The sequence below is a fragment of the Astatotilapia calliptera genome, chromosome 7 (genome assembly GCF_900246225.1).
Source record: "Astatotilapia calliptera chromosome 7, fAstCal1.2, whole genome shotgun sequence".
NCBI lineage: Eukaryota > Metazoa > Chordata > Actinopteri > Cichliformes > Cichlidae > Astatotilapia > Astatotilapia calliptera.
In genome coordinates, this window is record NC_039308.1 from 43,529,718 (window position 1) to 43,548,051 (window position 18,334).

The following is an 18,334-nucleotide window of genomic DNA, read 5'->3' on the forward strand; positions in this document are numbered from 1 at the left end:
GGGCAGCCAATAGGAAAGTGGAGCAAGCCCAGAGAGCAGGAGGAAAGCAGCACAGCTCACATTCAGATAAAATACAGTAAAATATGTAACATAAGGTCAAATGCGGTGGTATTTTTACTTTTATTTAGTGCTCCTTCACACTCCCAAAGACATCTCTGGTATTAGGAGGGAGCGGACGCGGGATCAGGGTTTTCTGATCAAATGACAACGGCTCAGAGAAAACTGTGAAGCTGCTCCCAAATAGGAAATGACTCACAGAAATGTAGAGACCAGCAATCACAGACAGTCAGTGACGTTCAGCACATACGAGATTAAAAAAAACAACAACTCTGCCAAAGCAAAGTGGGCGGGTCCCAAGAACTCAACTTCAAGGCGAACAATTCAAGCAACTACCAATGAGGGCACAGGATACTGGTAACTGACACATGCTAGTGTCTAAAAAACACACTAGAGGAAGCTTCGATGTGTACTTCCTGCTCCTGCTCAGCGTGTTCCCTCTGTGTTTACCTTCCACTCCTGGAATTTCCAGTATTCTCCGCTTCCTTTGGATTTTGGACTTTGTTTTGTCTGTTTCTGGATTTGTTCATGTGGATTTGACCTTTGTTGTGCTATATCTGCATTCGTGGCCCTTTGATGATACTAATCCTGCTCAAAAATGTAAAAGAATACCAGCGAAACATTTTAAAGTTACATTCTTAGGTACTATTGAAGTACTGTGAATACTGTGAGTAATGCTGCTTTAATATGATGTATTTTTAGTGTCATAGTTGCCCCCACCTGCTGTTATTGAGGGAGCAGCTGTAACAGTCATAGGTTTTGCATTAAAATGAATTTACAGTTTTGTCCCTATTAGTGAAAACGCATAAAGTGCACTGTTATATAATGAGTGTATTTAATAGAGACCGCCTGGCAGATTGTGGTCACTGAGTAAACAGGGACTCCAGAGTAAATATGACCTTGTGTAGGCGTTTCATCTCCGTGTTTCTCTTACAGTAAATGGACGACCCTCGTCCCGCCCTCAGGGGGCATCTGTAATCACACCACCAGGGTTTTAACCATAACTAGAGCCGCTGGTTCAGGCGTAGACGTGCTACGGGACACTTCTGTCGAGGTTGGAGCCTAAATCCCAGGACAAACTAACGTGTCAGTCCTCTCTGTTTCCACTGACGGTGAGTCATCTGCTGCATGAATGACTACAGGTACCACTGCTGTGACCTTTGACCCCACCAGTGCTCAGTCAGGCTGTTTGCTTTTGCTCTGCTCCATCATTTAACTAAAAATAAAATATTAAAGTTAGATGAAAGTGAAAACAAAGTGAAAGCTATAATAAATTTAAAAACAAAGAAATACACAGTGAGTCCAGCTTCTCTAAATCATGCCATAAATGCCATTTCTGTGTTGTGCTGATAATGTTATATATTCTTATATTCAATAAGGAATTAAACATATGTCACACAGAGATGTGGCTTTCCGCTTTCATTAAACCAGGGTTATTATGTTCTAATATTTATTATTATTATTATTTTATTTAGCTTCAAGTTTCCTTTTTATTTCAGCTCTGATGGAGTTTGTTTGATTGTCTGGTTATAATCACAGACGGTAAGTCTGTCAGATTTAAGACATGTAGAACAACATAACAGTAACCCAAAGACTCCAGTGGAGATCCCAGCCACACAAACATCTGCACGAAGCCTCTCGGTAAGTTTACTGTACAATAAAAATAAAATAAATACAGTAAAAGCAAAGAGATCAGTTCATATCAGTGAGAGGTTAAACAAAAGGAGATGATTCAAAGGCCTCTGACCTTCAACAGCCAGCACACTCTGATCCTGTTAACGAACACAGATAGACTGAACAGCTGTTTGCACAGAGGGTGAGTGGAGCGCCCTCTGTTTTCAATGATGCTGCAGATGTGTTACAGTCACCTAAAGTCATCCTGTCTTCCTTCTCTCACCCCAACCGGTCGCAGCAGATGGCCGCCCCTCCCTGAGCCTGGTTCTGCCGGAGGTTTCTTCCTGTTAAAAGGGAGTTTTTCCTTCCCACTGTTGCCAAAGTGCTTGCTCATAGGTGGTCATATGATTGTTGGGTTTTTCTCTGTATCTATTATTATAGGATATACAGTACAATATAAACTGCCTTGAGGCGACTGCTGTTGTGATTTGGCGCTATATAAATAAAATTGAATTGAATTGAATTGAATTGAATTGAATTGAAGACTTAGTGACATAATGGTGGTTGAGTTTGGTTTTGTTGTTGCTGCAGAGTGCTCAGAGTGTGGACGTCCCTGTAAGTTGATGCTTAGGACATGATGCGTTTCTGGTCCCTGCTGCTGCTGGTTCACTTCTCTCTGGCTCAGTCTGGTCTGGACTCAGAGTACACAGACACAGGTAAGAAGCGTCATGGGCGCTCTGTCTAAATGTGCTTTTGCTGACAAGCATTCTTCAAGAAAAACCATCCCAGTGTTTGCCACCTACCATTGTTCACTCCCAAACACAAACATAATGAGACAGGCAGGGCTGGACTGCGACAAAAAATCGGCCTGGGCGTTTTGACTAGAGACCAGCCCACCAGGTATTATAGGAAAAGCCATAAAGCCTTTGAATGAAAACAAACGCTGTTGTGACAGTGATGTACACTGTCTTGTTGGTATATGTATGATTTCTATACATTTTACATCAGATGAAAACTTTGGTTGTAAGATTCAGATAATTATTTAATAAAAGCTAGACATTTTAAATGAGAATAAGAAAGAAAAGTATTTCTTTGTGCCCCCCTCTCCCTGCTAATGCCCTACCTGGCCCCCAGGCAAAACTTTGCCAGACCCGACCCTGCACAGTTACCAGCCGTCAGCTACAAAGGATCCTGGTGTTATTTGTCTCTCAGAAACAGTTCATTACTTCCCTTCAACTCATTCGTGTCACCTAAAAGGTAAACCTGTTTCTCCATCACCTGTTCAGCTCTGATGAGTCAGTAAGGACATCTCCTGGTTTCATCTTCATGTTTCCCTCTTACCACATATCCAAACCGATATCATGACCAGCAGCTTTACAGCTGTGGCTCCAGCTGATACTAGAAATTAATATTAAATAAATTCTAACAACAGCTAATCAACCTTAAACGTGCTGCTGTTGTTTAGCTCGACATCCGCTGGTTTCCTGTTTCTGGCTCAAAGTGGGCAATAAACAAACAAGAGAGACGATCAGCTGATCATTGATCAGTTTCATGATTGAAGTAGCAACAGGAGAAGTAGTCTGCTTTTAATATGGCTTTTGTGTTGTTAACATGTTTAATGTTATGTATTTTCTTCTATTTAATCTCAAAAAGCTCCTAAAAACAGTCAGTGATCACCAGAGGTGGGTCGAGTATCCAAAAATTGTACTCAAGTAAGAGTAGCATTACTTTAAAATATTATTACTCAAGTAAAAGTGAAAAGTAGTTGTCAAAAAAGTTACTCAAGTAAGAGTAAAAAAGTACTTGGTGAAAAGACTAATCAAGTAGTGAGTAACTGTTTGAAATGTCCGATTTATTTTATAAATAAATGCTATCAGACAAAGAAAAATAAATAAATATACAAATTTTAGTATTTTAAAAAGGAATGTATGTAAAAACATCAACAAATTAAGGCACAACAACAGTTTTTTACAACATAAAGCTATTTTCACCAATACCTACGGTGAATAATTTAAATAATTAAACAGTGCAAACCATTTCCAGTGACAAGATAAACTTTATATTCATTTTTGCTCCAAATGGTACAGCAGCCTCAGAGAAAACATTAGAACGATGCATCTTCAACATATGCACATACAAGGCAGCTCAGTTTACCATAAATTGTATGGGTGTGCATCTATTTCTGCATATTTAGCAAAAATGTGCCATTTCTTCACTCACTCAGTGAGGTGATGGTTAAGCTTCAGCAGCAGTTTGCTCTCAAGGTTCTTTCTTTGAAGCTGTAACTGTTTAGCAGTGAACAGGAATCCTGCAGGACTAAGAAGTCCTTCACAAGCTCCAGATGCAAGAAGAGCTGTATTGATTTTGATCGAAAGCTTCTTGATGTGGGGAAAGCCATGCAATAAATCCACACCTCCAGTGAATGGACATGAAAGGTACCTCTCCAGCTCCCCTGCTTCTGGCTTTCCCAACCCCATGGATCCATCATATTGTACGAACGTGATAATTATGTATATTGTAATAACGTGATATTCTATCGTTCAAACGTGAAATGTATATTGTTAGAACAATATACTTTTCACTCTATATCACGTTATAACGTGATATAGCTCTATACATAACTATATATACATATATACATACATATAAATATACATAACTGTTTTTGGGGTAAATAAAATGCAAGTAGGGATTGAAACTGCAGAATTAATGAATGCTGGAAATGCTAGCACTTGATATAGTGTTTTGATTTTGCTGCCACTGGTACCCACAATGCAATGCGTGAAAGTCACTTGGTCTGTCGGTCCAGCCCGTCGATCTCTATTCTTCCCATTCCTTGCTCAGACGAGCTGTCTGGCAGAAATTGAGGAAGTCTTTTGCTTTCTTGGCCATGCAGCTCTTTTCAGCAAACTACCACTTTCCCTAACAGCCGCATTAGGGGTGGGCGGTATAAACGGTATTCGGTAGAAACGATATGAATTTGGCCAACGGTAGAGATTTTGACTATTCTGCTCTACCGCAATAGCGCATGTTGATGGTGTCATCAAGCTGCGCCTGTTATGGTCAAAGCATCACAGCGGTTGCAAGCAATATCATCTGCAAATTATGCCAGGCGACAGTAATAGCGAAGAGATGAAGCACGTTTTCGAATATGAGTAAAGCCAAAAACTGCACTTCCTCCACAACCGTACTTTTGATTCATTAATGTTGAATTCTCTCACAGCTGCTCTATTCCTATGTTGCTGCAGTATATTAATGACTAACCTCGTATTGTAGATGGATTATCTCAGTTGTTCTCCTGACTGAAGTTTGGTCTTTTTACAGCATCCTGCCATGCGATTGCATTTGTCCCTAACCATTGGGAACCCCCACTTTTATCGAGTGGGAAAAAGTTAGCTTCACTGTGTTTATGTTATGCTAACATAGCTGTATCGCTAGCGATCACGTAGCACATCATTATATACCAGCTAGTCCAACTTCAGTAACCCTAAAAAAGTCACTGCTGTTTAGTTTTCTGCCTTCATTTATGTCGGGAGTGAAAGCAGAGCTGTGTGTTTACATTTTTTCAAAAATCTCTCAGTCAGAACATGCTATATCATGTTTAAGTGGAAACTAGCGAGCTAACTTCCTGCTAACTTCTAACTCCGTTAAATTTAATAAATTCTATTTTCATGGATGCCTGGATGTTAAACTTAATTGTTACACCTGGTAAAGCATCAACGCTGATCATTTTATCAAAGATGAAAGAATTTAGACAGTTTTTAACTCTCAGTGATGCTGCAGTGTTCTTTTGACTTTGGGACCTGAAGTGGAAAGTTTTGGACCCAGATTACTCCGCGAGGCTCCTGACTATGGTAGCCATAATGCTCAGACAATCCATCAAGTGGTGCGGCTTCGTAGCTTACCAAATTGGTACTAAAACATTTTTGACAGATTTTTAAGTGACATGTACCACATAAAATTGGTTCGAGGTCAGTAAGCACAACCAGAATTCATACAGGCGCAATGGATTATAAGATGCACTGTTGATTTTTGAGAAAATTAAAGGATTTTAAGTGCGCCTAATAGTGCGGAAAATACGGTATACAGAAGAAAAGAAGATATTGCTAAACATATTGTTACCGCACATGCTTCAAATTATACCGCAATATGGATTTTAGGTCAATTTGCCCAGCCCTAAGCCCCATCCACATGCACCTTCACTCTTTGGTTTAGTCTAGTTTTGAAAGATTATGCCAACTCTTATAACTAACTTTGTGTGAAACAAATGTTATTAAATGACCAACTTACCAGGTCCCAGATACAATAAAAAGAACAGAGGAGGCAAACAGATGTTCTGTGGTTATTTGTTTATTGCTTGACTTGAGGCAGTGCTTGGGGGTCAGGAAAGGGCTCCGAAGCTTGACTGAATGTCAAAAATGGGAAAGCCTCCAAAGATAAATGTTCAGATACAGCTCTTGTTGATTCTTTGACTGTCCTGTCTCCTGTCCCAGAACTGGGACCTGGGATGGCACACTACTGGAAAGGCCTGATGTTTAATTGGTATTGGCTCGAAAGCTCTGACTTATCCAATAGCAATACATCTTTCAACATTTTTCAGTGTCAGTAAATTTATTTATCTTCAAACACTTCAAACATTTATCACCATAAAATGTTTGAATTGAACAAGGTGGACACTGGGAATGTCTCAGTAATAATGGAAGGTGTTTAGTGGCAAAGAGTTCTTCACTGTAAACTGACGAGGTTTACCTCGTGGTGTCTCCTCACCAGGGATGGCTCCACAGTGGGTACAGCCAGAAATGAAGAAGCTCTATGCTGCGTTTGCCTCCAACATGATAAAAATGCAATGCAAAGCAACAGGACACCCGGTTCCTGCAATACAATGGTACAAGAACGGGAAACTGTTCAGGAGGGATCACAGAATCGGAGGCTTTCAGGTGTGTTTCTGGCTGTAAAGTGGAAATTGTAGAGGCACAACCAGATTTTAAACTTTACTTTATTTTCTGTCTTTACCTGTGCTCAATCTTTCAGATCAGAGAACACACGGGGACTCTAATAATGAGGTCATTGGTTCCCTCAGATAAAGGGAACTACACCTGTTTGGTGGAGAATAAATATGGGCGCCTCCAACACACCTACCAGCTGAATGTACTTGGTAAGAGAGATTATCTGGCACACAGGGTCGTAATGTTAGTTTAACATAAAATGACAGAAAGGTCTCGGTCCAAACCAGTCTTGTTATTTTTCTTCAGTGTCCTTCCATGAATGGGTAACAGTATTCATGTCACCCATGACATGAATACTGTTACCCATTCATACTGATTGTGAATGGTACTGTGACCGATAGAACCAGAACACTCAAAAGTTCATTATTAACATTTTGCTCACAAACTGTTTCACTGCTAAATGTAAAAAGCCATTCTAGACTACAGTTAGAAAATCAATCCGCAGGTACGTCCTCCAGGTGTTACTGGTGACATGCTGTTCTCCTCTCTGTGGATATCTAACTCATTCGCAAAGATTACCCCTGTCTTCATCTCCAACCCACCTGTTTCAGAGCGCTCTCCTCACAGGCCCATCCTGCAGCAAGGGCTGCCGGCCAACCAGACGGCAGCTGTTGGCAGCGACGTGGAGTTTGTGTGCCGCGTTTTCAGCGACCCACAGCCTCACATGCAGTGGCTCAAACACATCATCATCAACGGCAGCAGTGTGGGACCGAACGGGCTGCCCTATGTTCGTGTTCTTAAAGTACGTACCAACACCACCAAATTCAGCTTTAGACCAGTTTTAGTAATTTTCTTTTGTTAGCTTTATTTTGCTGTGTGACACTCTTTACATCTATAATGAAGGAGGATAAATCTGATCTCTGTCAGAGCCCTTAGAATATGTTTCGTGAAATAAGCAGATCTTGGCTTAATTGGCTAAGTGATGAGGGTGAATTTGGTAGTACACACCTCTCCAATTAGAAGGAATACACTTTGTATCCCGGTGGTTTTCCCAGTGCTGGGAATGAGAGGTATATTGCGTGTGCATGTCATAATAAAGCTGCTGTGGCAGAATATACATCAGAAGTCCCCAAAATTTGCAATTTGTCTTGAAATCTTTGTTTTTCCTACATGAATAGATGATCCCAGTAGTCTTGGCTCGAGACAGGTGAAAACCCCCACACAACACTTCTGTCCTGCAGTAATACCAACTGTCCACTATTAGCTGGCATGATGGAGTAACGAGTCAGTCATGTGACCAAAAACTATCAATCAGATGTGCAAATATCTGTGCAGTTATGAACAAAAAAAAATAAACAAACATAAAACCAAACAAATACGAAAATATATCATTATGAATATGAGCAGCTTAAAAACAGAAGAAAACCCTGAGATACATTTCAAAGAAATACACTTAAATTTGTTAAACATCATGACATAATACAAAGGCGCTTGGCACCCACTGCCTAGTACCCACTGCCTAGTTTTAGTCCACAGCATTCTTAAAACCGCCTGCTCCTGTAAGGAGCTGCATTGGGATCCCTTTCCCAGCACAAGACTAATCCAGGAGGTTGGTCTAACAGAGGAGGTTGCTAAGATAGTGTGAGATGAAGGCACATAATCTGCTGCTCCCAAAGGAACAGATCAAGAAAAAAGAAGACTTTCACTCAGGTGTGTCAACCTCTCATAATTTCCAGCCTCTGAAAACTGTGTGAACAGAACTGGGTAAAGTTGGGTTTTTTTAAAAGACATTTGCAATAACAACATATGGGAACATCACTTTTTGAATCATTGTTCTAACAGCTTACTGCCATTCAGGAAGCAATGTCCTGCTGGGAAAGCTGTTGAATTATGGATGAAAGCTGAGTTAGCTGACTAGACCTCCGATTCATCAGTCCAGTCTCAGCAACAGGAAATCTAACTGAACTGGAAATAAAGCTGAACCAAATCTTTATGCTTCAATTTATGATTTTGTGTTTTTAAATCCTTATATTTTCTCAGATTTGTGACAGGTATAAAGTACCCCCACACACAGCATGACACATTAACAGGTGTTTTATTTCCAGCTGTTTCTGACACGCTTACATGGCTTTAAAGCTGCCTCCTCCGGCTTTCAAACCACACAGCTCAGACAGGTGATGAAGAGCAGCTGTGTGGGTAAGCCTCCCCTGACACCACACTCTGAACCCACTTCTCCACCCCCCTGAAATCACTCTGATTTTTCAGAGTGATCTTAGTCTCCTGCACTAGACTGTTGAAGTGGTAAAATTAAAGTTTGCATCCATGAACTGAATTCACTGACTTCGTGAGAGATTTAAGTTTGACTTTTGAGTTTCAGTTTGCTGATGGTGAGGAATTTAACTCAGCTCTGACCTTTGAGGGACACTGATGAAGGATGACACAGATTTTTGTGTGTTTCTCTCTCAGACTGCTGGTTTGAACACCACAGACGAAGAAATTGAGGTGTTGACTCTGAGGAACATAACCCTGGACGATGCTGGAGAGTACACCTGTCTGGCTGGAAACTCTGTTGGGTTTGCCTACAGATCTGCATGGCTCACTGTCTATGATGGTACATGAAGATCTGTACAGGATAGAATACAGAGATATGATGTCAGATCTCTCCTTCTCTGTTAATATTAATATATTGAATAAATATTTGTTCTATGATTCAATGAAAGTATTGAATGAGGGACACAAAATGTTTAGAAGTTGTCAGATGACAAGCAAAGAATCTAAACTGGTAGTTAACCAGTTAATGTTAGTTAATGGGACCACTGTTCGGGTTTGCTCTGGCTTACATGGGTTTTTGGAGACCGGGGCCCTATTTCAGGAAGCCGGTTTAGTGCAAACTCTGAGTAAGTATACCCTGAGTTAATGAAAACTCTGGGTTTTCGGTTTCACAAAGCGAGTTTAGATTAATTCTGAGTGAGTTACTATGACGACACACTCCGTGAAGCTAACCTGCCCCCTAGCAGGTTTACTTCTACTAACCCTGACGTTCTCCGCCTCTTTGTCGGAAACCTGACTGTAGGAAGTGTCAGACATGGCGTGCTCCTTCCTTGAAGAGCCAGTAGATGTTGAAGCCCAAATTCTCCGCAGAGCTCTCCGCCGGGAGAGAGTGATTAGAGCGCGTTCGGACATTTTATCATTTCCTGATGATTTCCTGTGTGAACGTCACCGTTTTTCAGCACAATCTATAATTTATTTGAATAACATCCTCAGGACTAATATTGCTCATGTGACACATCGCGGACATCCTCTCAGTCCTGTACATATTATTTGTATTGCACTTCGGTTTTTTGCAAACGGGAGCTTTCTGTATAATATTGGTGACGCTGAGCACGTTTCCAAGGCTACCGTCTGTCGGGCAGTCAGGAATGTTACAGTTGCACTGAAACGTCTCCTGTACTCGTCTGGAGCACATTACAAGTACATATTTGCTTACTCTGTATGCTCAAATGTGACCCGTTATAGCCAACAGAAAAAAAGCGGAGGCCCGAAAAACAGGTGGGGGTCCTCCACCACCACCACTCACAGAGGCTGAGCAGTTGGCTTCCACATTTGTGATAATGTTGGCAGCATCACATATGATCTTCACAGTGCAGAGAACACAAATTAGCATCCATTACTATAATGAAATAATTTGTTAGTTTGAAATGCTACAGGGAACTATGTACCTGCACATTAATGCTGTGGAAAGACTTCCTGTTCACATAGTCTCCTTCATTTACTGAAGGAGCAATGATTGGAATGTGAGTGCCATCTATACAGCCAATCACGCCTGGGAACCGTGAGAACAAATGTAAAATTTAAGTAGTAGTTCAAGTATCACCACATCATGAATTAAGTTTTGTTCATCCTGATACCTGCAATTTTGTGGAATCCCTCTTTGATAAATCTTGTGGGTCTATGACCGGGGAACACCACAGACGAGTGCAGGAGACGTTTCAGTGCAACTGTAACATTCCTGACTGCCCGACAGACGGTAGCCTTGGAAACGTGCTCAGCGTCACCAATATTATGTCCTGTGGTATGTCCTGTCTGTATACGCGAGCAACCCATTGCGGAAGGTGCAAGATTATTGATAAGGAGAGTCCTCAGAATCCAGCGTATATTGCGGGATAGACAGGATCCTTTAGCTCAGCGCGACAGTGTGCTCATAGAGAGATATCGATTTTCCCGTGAGGGTATTATTTACTTAACCAACTTGTTGACGAGGGGGTGCAGGACCACCACCTGTCTTTTTTTGCTCTGCCCTTTTCTTGGTTGCTGTTATAAACAAACAAACAGATTATTCCAGGGTCTCTTTTCAAGAGACTAAAAGCAATATAAGTGATAAATATTACCATTCTGTAGAATATTCTTATATTTCACTTTTACTTGTTCCCATGTTCTAGTGGGTCCTGTTGTGGCTCTAATGTGAAAGAGGATATAATGTAATGTACTATAATATAATATAATATAATATAATATAATATAATATAATATAATATAATATAATATAATATAATATAATATAATATAATAAATTTACCCTACCACCTACTGGTGATGGCCAGAGGGGCCGATGGCGCGATATGGCAGCCTGGCTTCTGTCAGTCTGCCCCAGGGCAGCTGTGGCTACAACCGTAGCTGCCTCCACCAGTGTGTGAATGTGAGAGTGACTGAATAGTGGTATTGAAAAGCGCTATATAAATCCAATCCATTATTATTATTATTATTATTATTATTATTATTATTATTATTATTATTATTATTATTATTATTATTATTATTATTATTATTAAATTACTTACTAGTTTAATTTGTCAGCAACTTTCTGCCAGCCCTCTCTCCTTGCTTTTGCAGCCTTTGCAGTGTTCCCTTGCGTTTTAATTAAACTCTGAAACTCCTGAAATCCCTCACTCAAGAGTTCTTGCTCTGCTGCCGAAAAATACCGAGCACGCCCCTTCGACATTTTCGCCGACCAATCAAAGGGTTGCCGATCAATGTTTCTACTATCGATGCGTAGCCCCTGTTAAGCTACCCAGTGATCTCACATTACTTCATCCAGCTGTACTAATCGTCAACAACAGGTGTGCTCGGAGAACCGGAATAGCGAGCTCAAAGTTGGCGCGATAATTTGATCTTGGATGTAGTAAGCGAGGTACGAAGAACGGACCACAGCCCTAAGCGTTACCAAACCCAGCAAGGACAAGAGCCGGGAACCATGGCGCAAATGGGAAAACCTATCAGAATTACCACTGTACCAAATGTAACACCTCAGGTTTTTGAGAGTTGTTAGCTCCAAGTGAACCCGGTGCATTTATTTACAGTGAAAAATGTAAAACACAGTTCAAACCAGTCAGGGCAGCTGGAAGGTCTTATACACTTCCCTGCACTTAATCATTACTTTGTGGAGGAATGTAAGGATGACACGAGAGCTCATCACATTTTATATCAACTTTAATCTCAGCTTCACTCAACCCCAGTGACTTCACAAGGCGGCAAAACATCTCCTAGAATCCAAAACATCACTCCTCCCTCTTCCCTTCTCGCTGGGTATGAGTGGAATCCCCTGGTGGTTTGCCACAACTTATTATTAATCTCTGTCTCTCTTCCACAGCATGTTTTAGTTCTGTCTTCCTTCTCTCACCCCAACCGCAGCAGATGGCCGCCCCTCCCTGAGCCTGGTTCTGCTGGAGGTTTCTTCCTGTTAAAAGGGAGTTTTTCCTTCCCCTTATCACCAAGTGCTTGCTCACAGGAGGTCAGTTGATGGTTGAGGTTTTCCTGTATTATTGTATGGCCTTTACCTTACAATATAAAGCACCTTGAGGAGGGAGGGGTCTGCAAAATGCCGGATGGCTCTTGGGCGCCTAGGACCCTGTTCTCGACCTGGAAGATGGTCTCTTTGGGGTGCAAATCTGTGCTCCTTAAACATGTTGTGTGTCACAGAAGGCAGGTTTTTATGATCCTCAAAGACAGCCAGAGCACCTGGCTGGCAACCGCTCAACCCTGCAGAGCCAGCTGGGGCCACGGGAGCCCTGTGTTGCTGAGGTGGACCCCAATGCCGAGGCGCAAGTTGAAAATTGCCCCCTTATGAGCAGTGAGAGGTCTGATGTAAATGACAATCTGCGGAGCACTGACATCATAGAGACTCATATGAATAATGACCAGTCTGCAGGTATTTTTGACATAAATCAAAAAAATCAAACAACTTTTGAGTTTGTGTGTGAGGATTTTGTGAAGATGACAATATGTTTGAAAATGTTAAAGCCTGAAGAAAGTGTGGAGGATTATGTGGCAGTGCTTTATCAAAGCTGCCCAATTCAGCAGGGTTTTATTAATTTCAATTAAATTCTATTTTATTTAAGAAGTGCCAAATCACAACAGCAGTCACCTCAAGGTGCTCTATATTGTAGGGTAAGACCTGTAATAATACAGAGAAACCCCCAAAATCAGACAACTTTCTTTGAGCAAGTGCTTGGTGACAAGGGGAAGAAAAACTCCCTCTTAAATGGAAGAAAGTTCCAGAAGAACCAGGGTCAGGGAGGGGCAGCTATCTGCCGTGACAAAGACACACTGTGGAAGAGAGCCAGAGATCAAAATTAAAATTAGATTAATACAAAAGCATTTGAAGTGAGCAAGGTCTCCACTGGTCTCTAGCACTACCTTTATATTGGATGATATATAATCTGGATTTGTTTTAACCAAGTATGATAGACTTGTTGATCATTTTATCACGGGAAAATGCATGGATTTCTCTTTTATGTGCAAAGGTTCAGCCTGTGCACATTCATGAGCACCTTTTTTTAAATGACGCTGTCAGGGTTCCTGGGTCGTTGACCCAGTGATTTCAGTTTGTTCATGTTCAGTTTGGTTCGCCACATTAATGTTCTCACTTCCTGTTTTTTCCCGTGTCAGCTTGTCTCCCGTGTCATTAGTCAGATTATGTTCAGCCCTGTACTCACCTGTTTCCAATCGTTGTCATCATTCACCTGTGTATTTAAGTTCCTCGGTTTCACCAGTTCTCTGTCGTGTCATTGATGTTGATGTTCATGTGATGTTCTGTTGTCGTTTCCGCCTGCGTTCAGCCAGCCAGCCAGCCAGCCAGCCAGCCATTCAGCCTTCCAGTCAGTTGTCCAGCCAGCCAGCCATTTTCTCCCTTTGTTCTGTTCATCCACTCCTCATAACAAATCTGCACCTACCTGCGAGTCCTGCGTTTGGGTTCCTTCTTCCTCGCCTCCACACGACGCCTGACAGACGCTCTTTAATTGTGAAATCCTCTGAATAATACTTAAAGAAAAGTGGACAACCCGGGGAATGTTGCAGTGAGAAGCTGCATGCTAACCCTCAAGCTGATCCTCTTAGTTTCAGTCTTTGTGTTGGAAAGATGCATACGCAGTATTAATCATGATGTTTTCCTTATGTTGTCTCAGAATCACTGCCACCGCAGTGGGTGAGGCCGGACAAGAGACACATCTACAGAGTTCCTGTCGGGAAGACGGTGAAGTTTCACTGCCAAGCGACAGGAAAGCCGCTTCCTGCCCTGCGATGGTACAAGAACGGAAAAGAGGTCAGGATGGACCAACGAGTCAAAGGCCTCTAGAAACAACTTCAGCTTGTAAAGCTTTACTTCACCCTTTCTGTATCTTTCTTTAATCTTGCAGATCAGAGACCACACATGGACTCTAATAAAGGAGTCAGTGGTTCCCTCTGATGAAGGGAACTACACCTGTGTGGTGCAGTATAGACACGGGACCCTCCAACACACCTATCAGCTGAATGTAATTGGTAAGATTATCTGCAGCATGTATACACGGCATACAGCATGCTTTATTGCAAAAACCAGATGGTTCCAGTACTTTGGACTGTGTGTGTCGACCATAACGCTGACCTTCGGTGGGTGTGTCCGAACTTTTCACTGGTCCTGTACAACCGCCCACACCATCAAGGAGGTTGCATGACTGATGGAGGCGGTTTGGCCTTAACAAGTAAAAATAAAATTACAGCACTTTAAGAAGTATAAGAGTGGAAATGCTGGAGTGAATAAAGTGCTGATTTGCTGTAGAGGTGTCCCAAGGGTATTCTTTGTTTAAACCGCATTAAAGCTCACTGAACAAAGTCAACAACAATATATCAAATACACCTAACATTAAAATGTGACCATGTGAAAGAAACACAGAACTCCCTCCAAATCTGAGATTGCAAATATAACCACATAAAAAGTCAATATCACTAAACTATGGCACAGTGAGCTTTAGTAATAACATTAATGCATTTTCTAAGTACTTACTAAGTGGACAAACATATTGTCAGTAAACTACAAAACGTACAGAGTTTCATAAAGACTTTATCCAGACTAAACATCCTCATGTTGCAGGCAAACAGAATGGCTATCGGTCTCCTCCTGCTCTCTGTGGACATTAGTCGTTTGTATGATCTTGCATCATGCTAACCTTAAACCTTGTTTTGTTACAGAGCGTTCTCCTCAAAAGCCAGACCTGCATGCTGGGCTGCAGGGTAACCGGATCGCTGTTGTTGGTAGTGATGTGGAGCTTGTGTGCGCAGTGATGGGTGACCCACAGCCTTACATACGGTGGTTCAAACACATCGTGATCAATGGCAGCAAAGAAGACATAGAAATATTTCCCTTTGTTCGTCCTCCCAAAGTACGTACACCACAATCAGGCAGCACTACAGGCTTATGTTAGAATTATTTTATGTCTCCAAAGTGTTTTGAAGCTAGATTAATGTTATTCTGGTCCATGGTGGGGTAAGGGTTAACGTCATCAAACCGTGATCTTTTTCTAAACCCAAGCTCGTAGTTTTTGTGCATGAGTGTAACAGGCAGAAAAAATGAATGGGAACTGCACCTCCAGCTCCAAAGATGCACATTCTCTGTCATCACATCTGCAACCACTTGAGTGAAGACTGGAGCTGAGCTGTCATCTGCTTTGTGGCTAGGGAGGGTACCAGGCAGGCCTGACACATTCAAACATAAAAAAAAAAATACCATTTATAGGCAACAGTCAGGAAGATCGACAGTTGCAACCTCCAGAATTAAAATGGTATTTCGAGGATGGGACACTGAGCCCAAATGGGAAAATTTCTATTAAATTATCCCATTTGGGCTTAAACCTCTCTATTAAAGAGGTGTCTTATTGGAGCTGCAACATCAACCCTCAAACCACCTGGTGGACACCAGAGATGCAGTAGAAGGAGTCCTATCAAATTTTAGTTAGCTTGTGAGCCTCTGGAGGCAGCTGACATGTATGGGAGGGTAGAGTATAGCTTTGGGTGTCACTAAAACAAAAACTCACATGTTGGTGAAGCCATGAAGCAGGACATTTAGTCGCTCTCAAACCATCCAAAGATCAGCTGCTGACCTTAAATGGGGTCACCTTCCTCCACCTTTTCTGTAGAGGAAGGTGAGGGGACAAGGGTGACAAATCACCTATTAGCAGTCAGATGCTATGCTGGTGTACTGGCAAAGACTCCATCTGTTTGCTCAAATTCAGATTCATCAGGAAGGCAGGGATGAGAATCAGCACCTCCAAATTTGACGCAACAGTTTTTATCCAGAAGATGTTGGATTGCCCACTCTGGTTAGTTTCCTTCCAAACCAGAGTAAAGTGAAGTAGGGCATTCATAGAGAGTTTGGTGAAATGTCTGCTGTGCTGGGTGAAGGTAAAGCCGTTGATTTACTTGTAATCTATATTTTTACCATGATCTGTGATGATGAGCTGTGGCCTTGGACCAAAGGCATAAGAGTGCAGACAAATGTGGTGGAAAAGAACTCCCTCTGAAGGATGTCTCGGCTCAGGAGGGTTCCAGAGACGATGGATGGGTAGAAGTTAAGACTTGTATAATGTGTTACAGTTTACTGCGCTCTTACCTGCATATCACCACGATATGCCACTAAACCATGGGATTACTTTTCCTTCTTTTCCTTTCCCACACATGGACCGAGTCTAGTCCCATACTAAAAGAAAAGTAAACTAACTGGCGTAAACTGGCCTTTAGTGTCACACTCTTAAAGTTCTCTCAGACTCCTGACCCAGTGTTTAGAGCTGTATCGACCAGCTTTGATTGGAACCTTTTGAGTGAAACATGTTGGGTGATATCCATGTCCCTCTCCCTCACAGGATGAGGATCTGAATGCGATGGATTATGAGGTAGAATCACTGCTGACTCTGAGAAACGTAACTCTGGCTGATGCTGGAGAGTACACCTGCCTGGCAAGCAACTCTGAAGGAGTCTCTCGTCACACTGTATGGCTCATAGTGATCGATGGTATGTGACCTAATCTCTCTCTGTTCACCTGTTCATGCCCACCTGGTCTCTGGTGAGCTGCTTCTGGGTAGGATTATGGTTAGGGTTTCATGTTAACCACATGCTGGTTACCTCCCAAATCAAGTCATTTTGATGCTGTAGTTCGTCTATTATAAAATAAACGGGCAGACAGGAAGCTAGATGTTAAATGCTTATTATTTGTGTTGTAATTTGGTAATGGCGAAAACAAAGGCCTAATTTTTAGAAAAGACAAGATATTAAATAAGGACTGTTAGTTTATTATGAGTTAATTTTACAGACTACCCAAACTAATTACCAATTAGAAAGAAATAACCAATCATTGGTAGCTACATCACATCAACATTGCTAATGGATGCCTGTATAATAGAAGGTGTGCAACGATTATTTCCCAGAGGGCGATTCTGTTTACCTGATGTTTGCATTGGGGTGGGATCGGTCCTGACTCTAAACACTGATCTGTGGGCCGACCTGTTCAGTGTTTAGCAAACACTGCGTTAGGGATTAGGGAAAAGCACTGCTGATGCTTTCCCCTATGGTTTCACGATGGTTTGGGAACCTTTTGTTACATTTTAATGGAGGTGGTAATTCCCCCCCAAAATGGCATTTCTCTTTCCCGAGCTTATCATACCTTACACAGAGAGCGCCATCTCTCAGAGGAGGGAGCCCTCAGCTGTGAGATTTCTGTGAAGCGAGCAGATCTGGTTTTAAATGCTTTTTTCCTCGCTTCACTCTGCAGAAGCATCGCTGCGGCTCCTCCAGAGGTCTTCTCCAGTCCACTGCTCTTCAGCCCACACATGTCAGTACTGGACCTAGTTTATGTCAGTGGTCCTCTCAAGTTCTGTTAAAAAGTCTGTTGTTTATCTTCAGTTCTGGTGGTGGATGTTCAGAGTTTCAGATAATAATCTCAGCACAGTCATCCATGTGAGCCCAAAGTTCAGACAGTTGCAGTCATTGCTGCAGACTTTTTTCAGACTTCACCTGAGCGTTGAAGCCTCCTGCTGTGTAGCTGCTGGTGGATGGATGGAGGTTTGTGCTTCGCTGATCTGGATTCTGCAGCTCTTTTCTGACTACATTTGACCTCTTTCACATTGGCTCCTTTATGTGTAATGACATGTGTTATAAGAATAAATCTTTCATTTGATACTTTGTTTACTGTGCATCGTGTTTTTTTAAAATCACCCTCACAGATTACTAAAGGAAACTCATAAACACTGAATGATCCTCTCATTGATTACCACTTTACTGACAGCATTTATACCAGTAATCAATAATCAATAATTACCCAATAACCCACATTCGTCCAAAGTCTCATTCTCAGGACTCTTTAAAATGTAAAGAGAGCATTAGAGATCTGATATCGATCTGCAGCAGATCCTACC

General features: G+C 41.8%; 1 protein-coding gene across 4 annotated transcripts; it reads left to right on the forward strand.

Moving 5' to 3' along the window:
* The first annotated feature begins 483 nt into the window (after window positions 1–483).
* Window positions 484–18,103, forward strand: LOC113026313 (fibroblast growth factor receptor 1-A-like). 4 transcript variants are annotated; one of them, XM_026174957.1, is made up of 13 exons: window positions 484–724; window positions 994–1,169; window positions 1,557–1,698; window positions 2,263–2,387; window positions 6,442–6,608; window positions 6,703–6,826; window positions 7,229–7,419; window positions 9,084–9,228; window positions 14,078–14,214; window positions 14,309–14,432; window positions 15,120–15,310; window positions 16,787–16,934; window positions 17,692–18,103. In XM_026174957.1, the coding sequence occupies exons 4-13, from the start codon at window positions 2,306–2,308 to the stop codon at window positions 17,766–17,768; spliced, it is 1,386 nt and encodes a 461-aa protein (XP_026030742.1). In that variant the 5' UTR covers window positions 484–724; window positions 994–1,169; window positions 1,557–1,698; window positions 2,263–2,305; the 3' UTR covers window positions 17,769–18,103. The 4 variants fall into 4 exon arrangements, with proteins under 4 accessions (XP_026030742.1, XP_026030743.1, XP_026030744.1 ...); XM_026174958.1 differs by lacking the exon at window positions 1,557–1,698; XM_026174959.1 differs by lacking the exon at window positions 484–724 and having other exon boundaries at window positions 982–1,169.
* Window positions 18,104–18,334: the final 231 nt, after the last annotated feature.

Coding starts and splice junctions, on each gene's coding strand:
- LOC113026313 (XM_026174957.1), top strand. CDS start 2,306: ATGATGCGTTTCTGGTCCCTGCTGCTGCTGGTTCACTTCTCTCTGGCT. Junction 6,609..6,702: donor ACAGAATCGGAGGCTTTCAG/GTGTGTTTCTGG, acceptor TCAATCTTTCAG/ATCAGAGAACACACGGGGAC. Junction 6,827..7,228: donor CTACCAGCTGAATGTACTTG/GTAAGAGAGATT, acceptor CACCTGTTTCAG/AGCGCTCTCCTCACAGGCCC.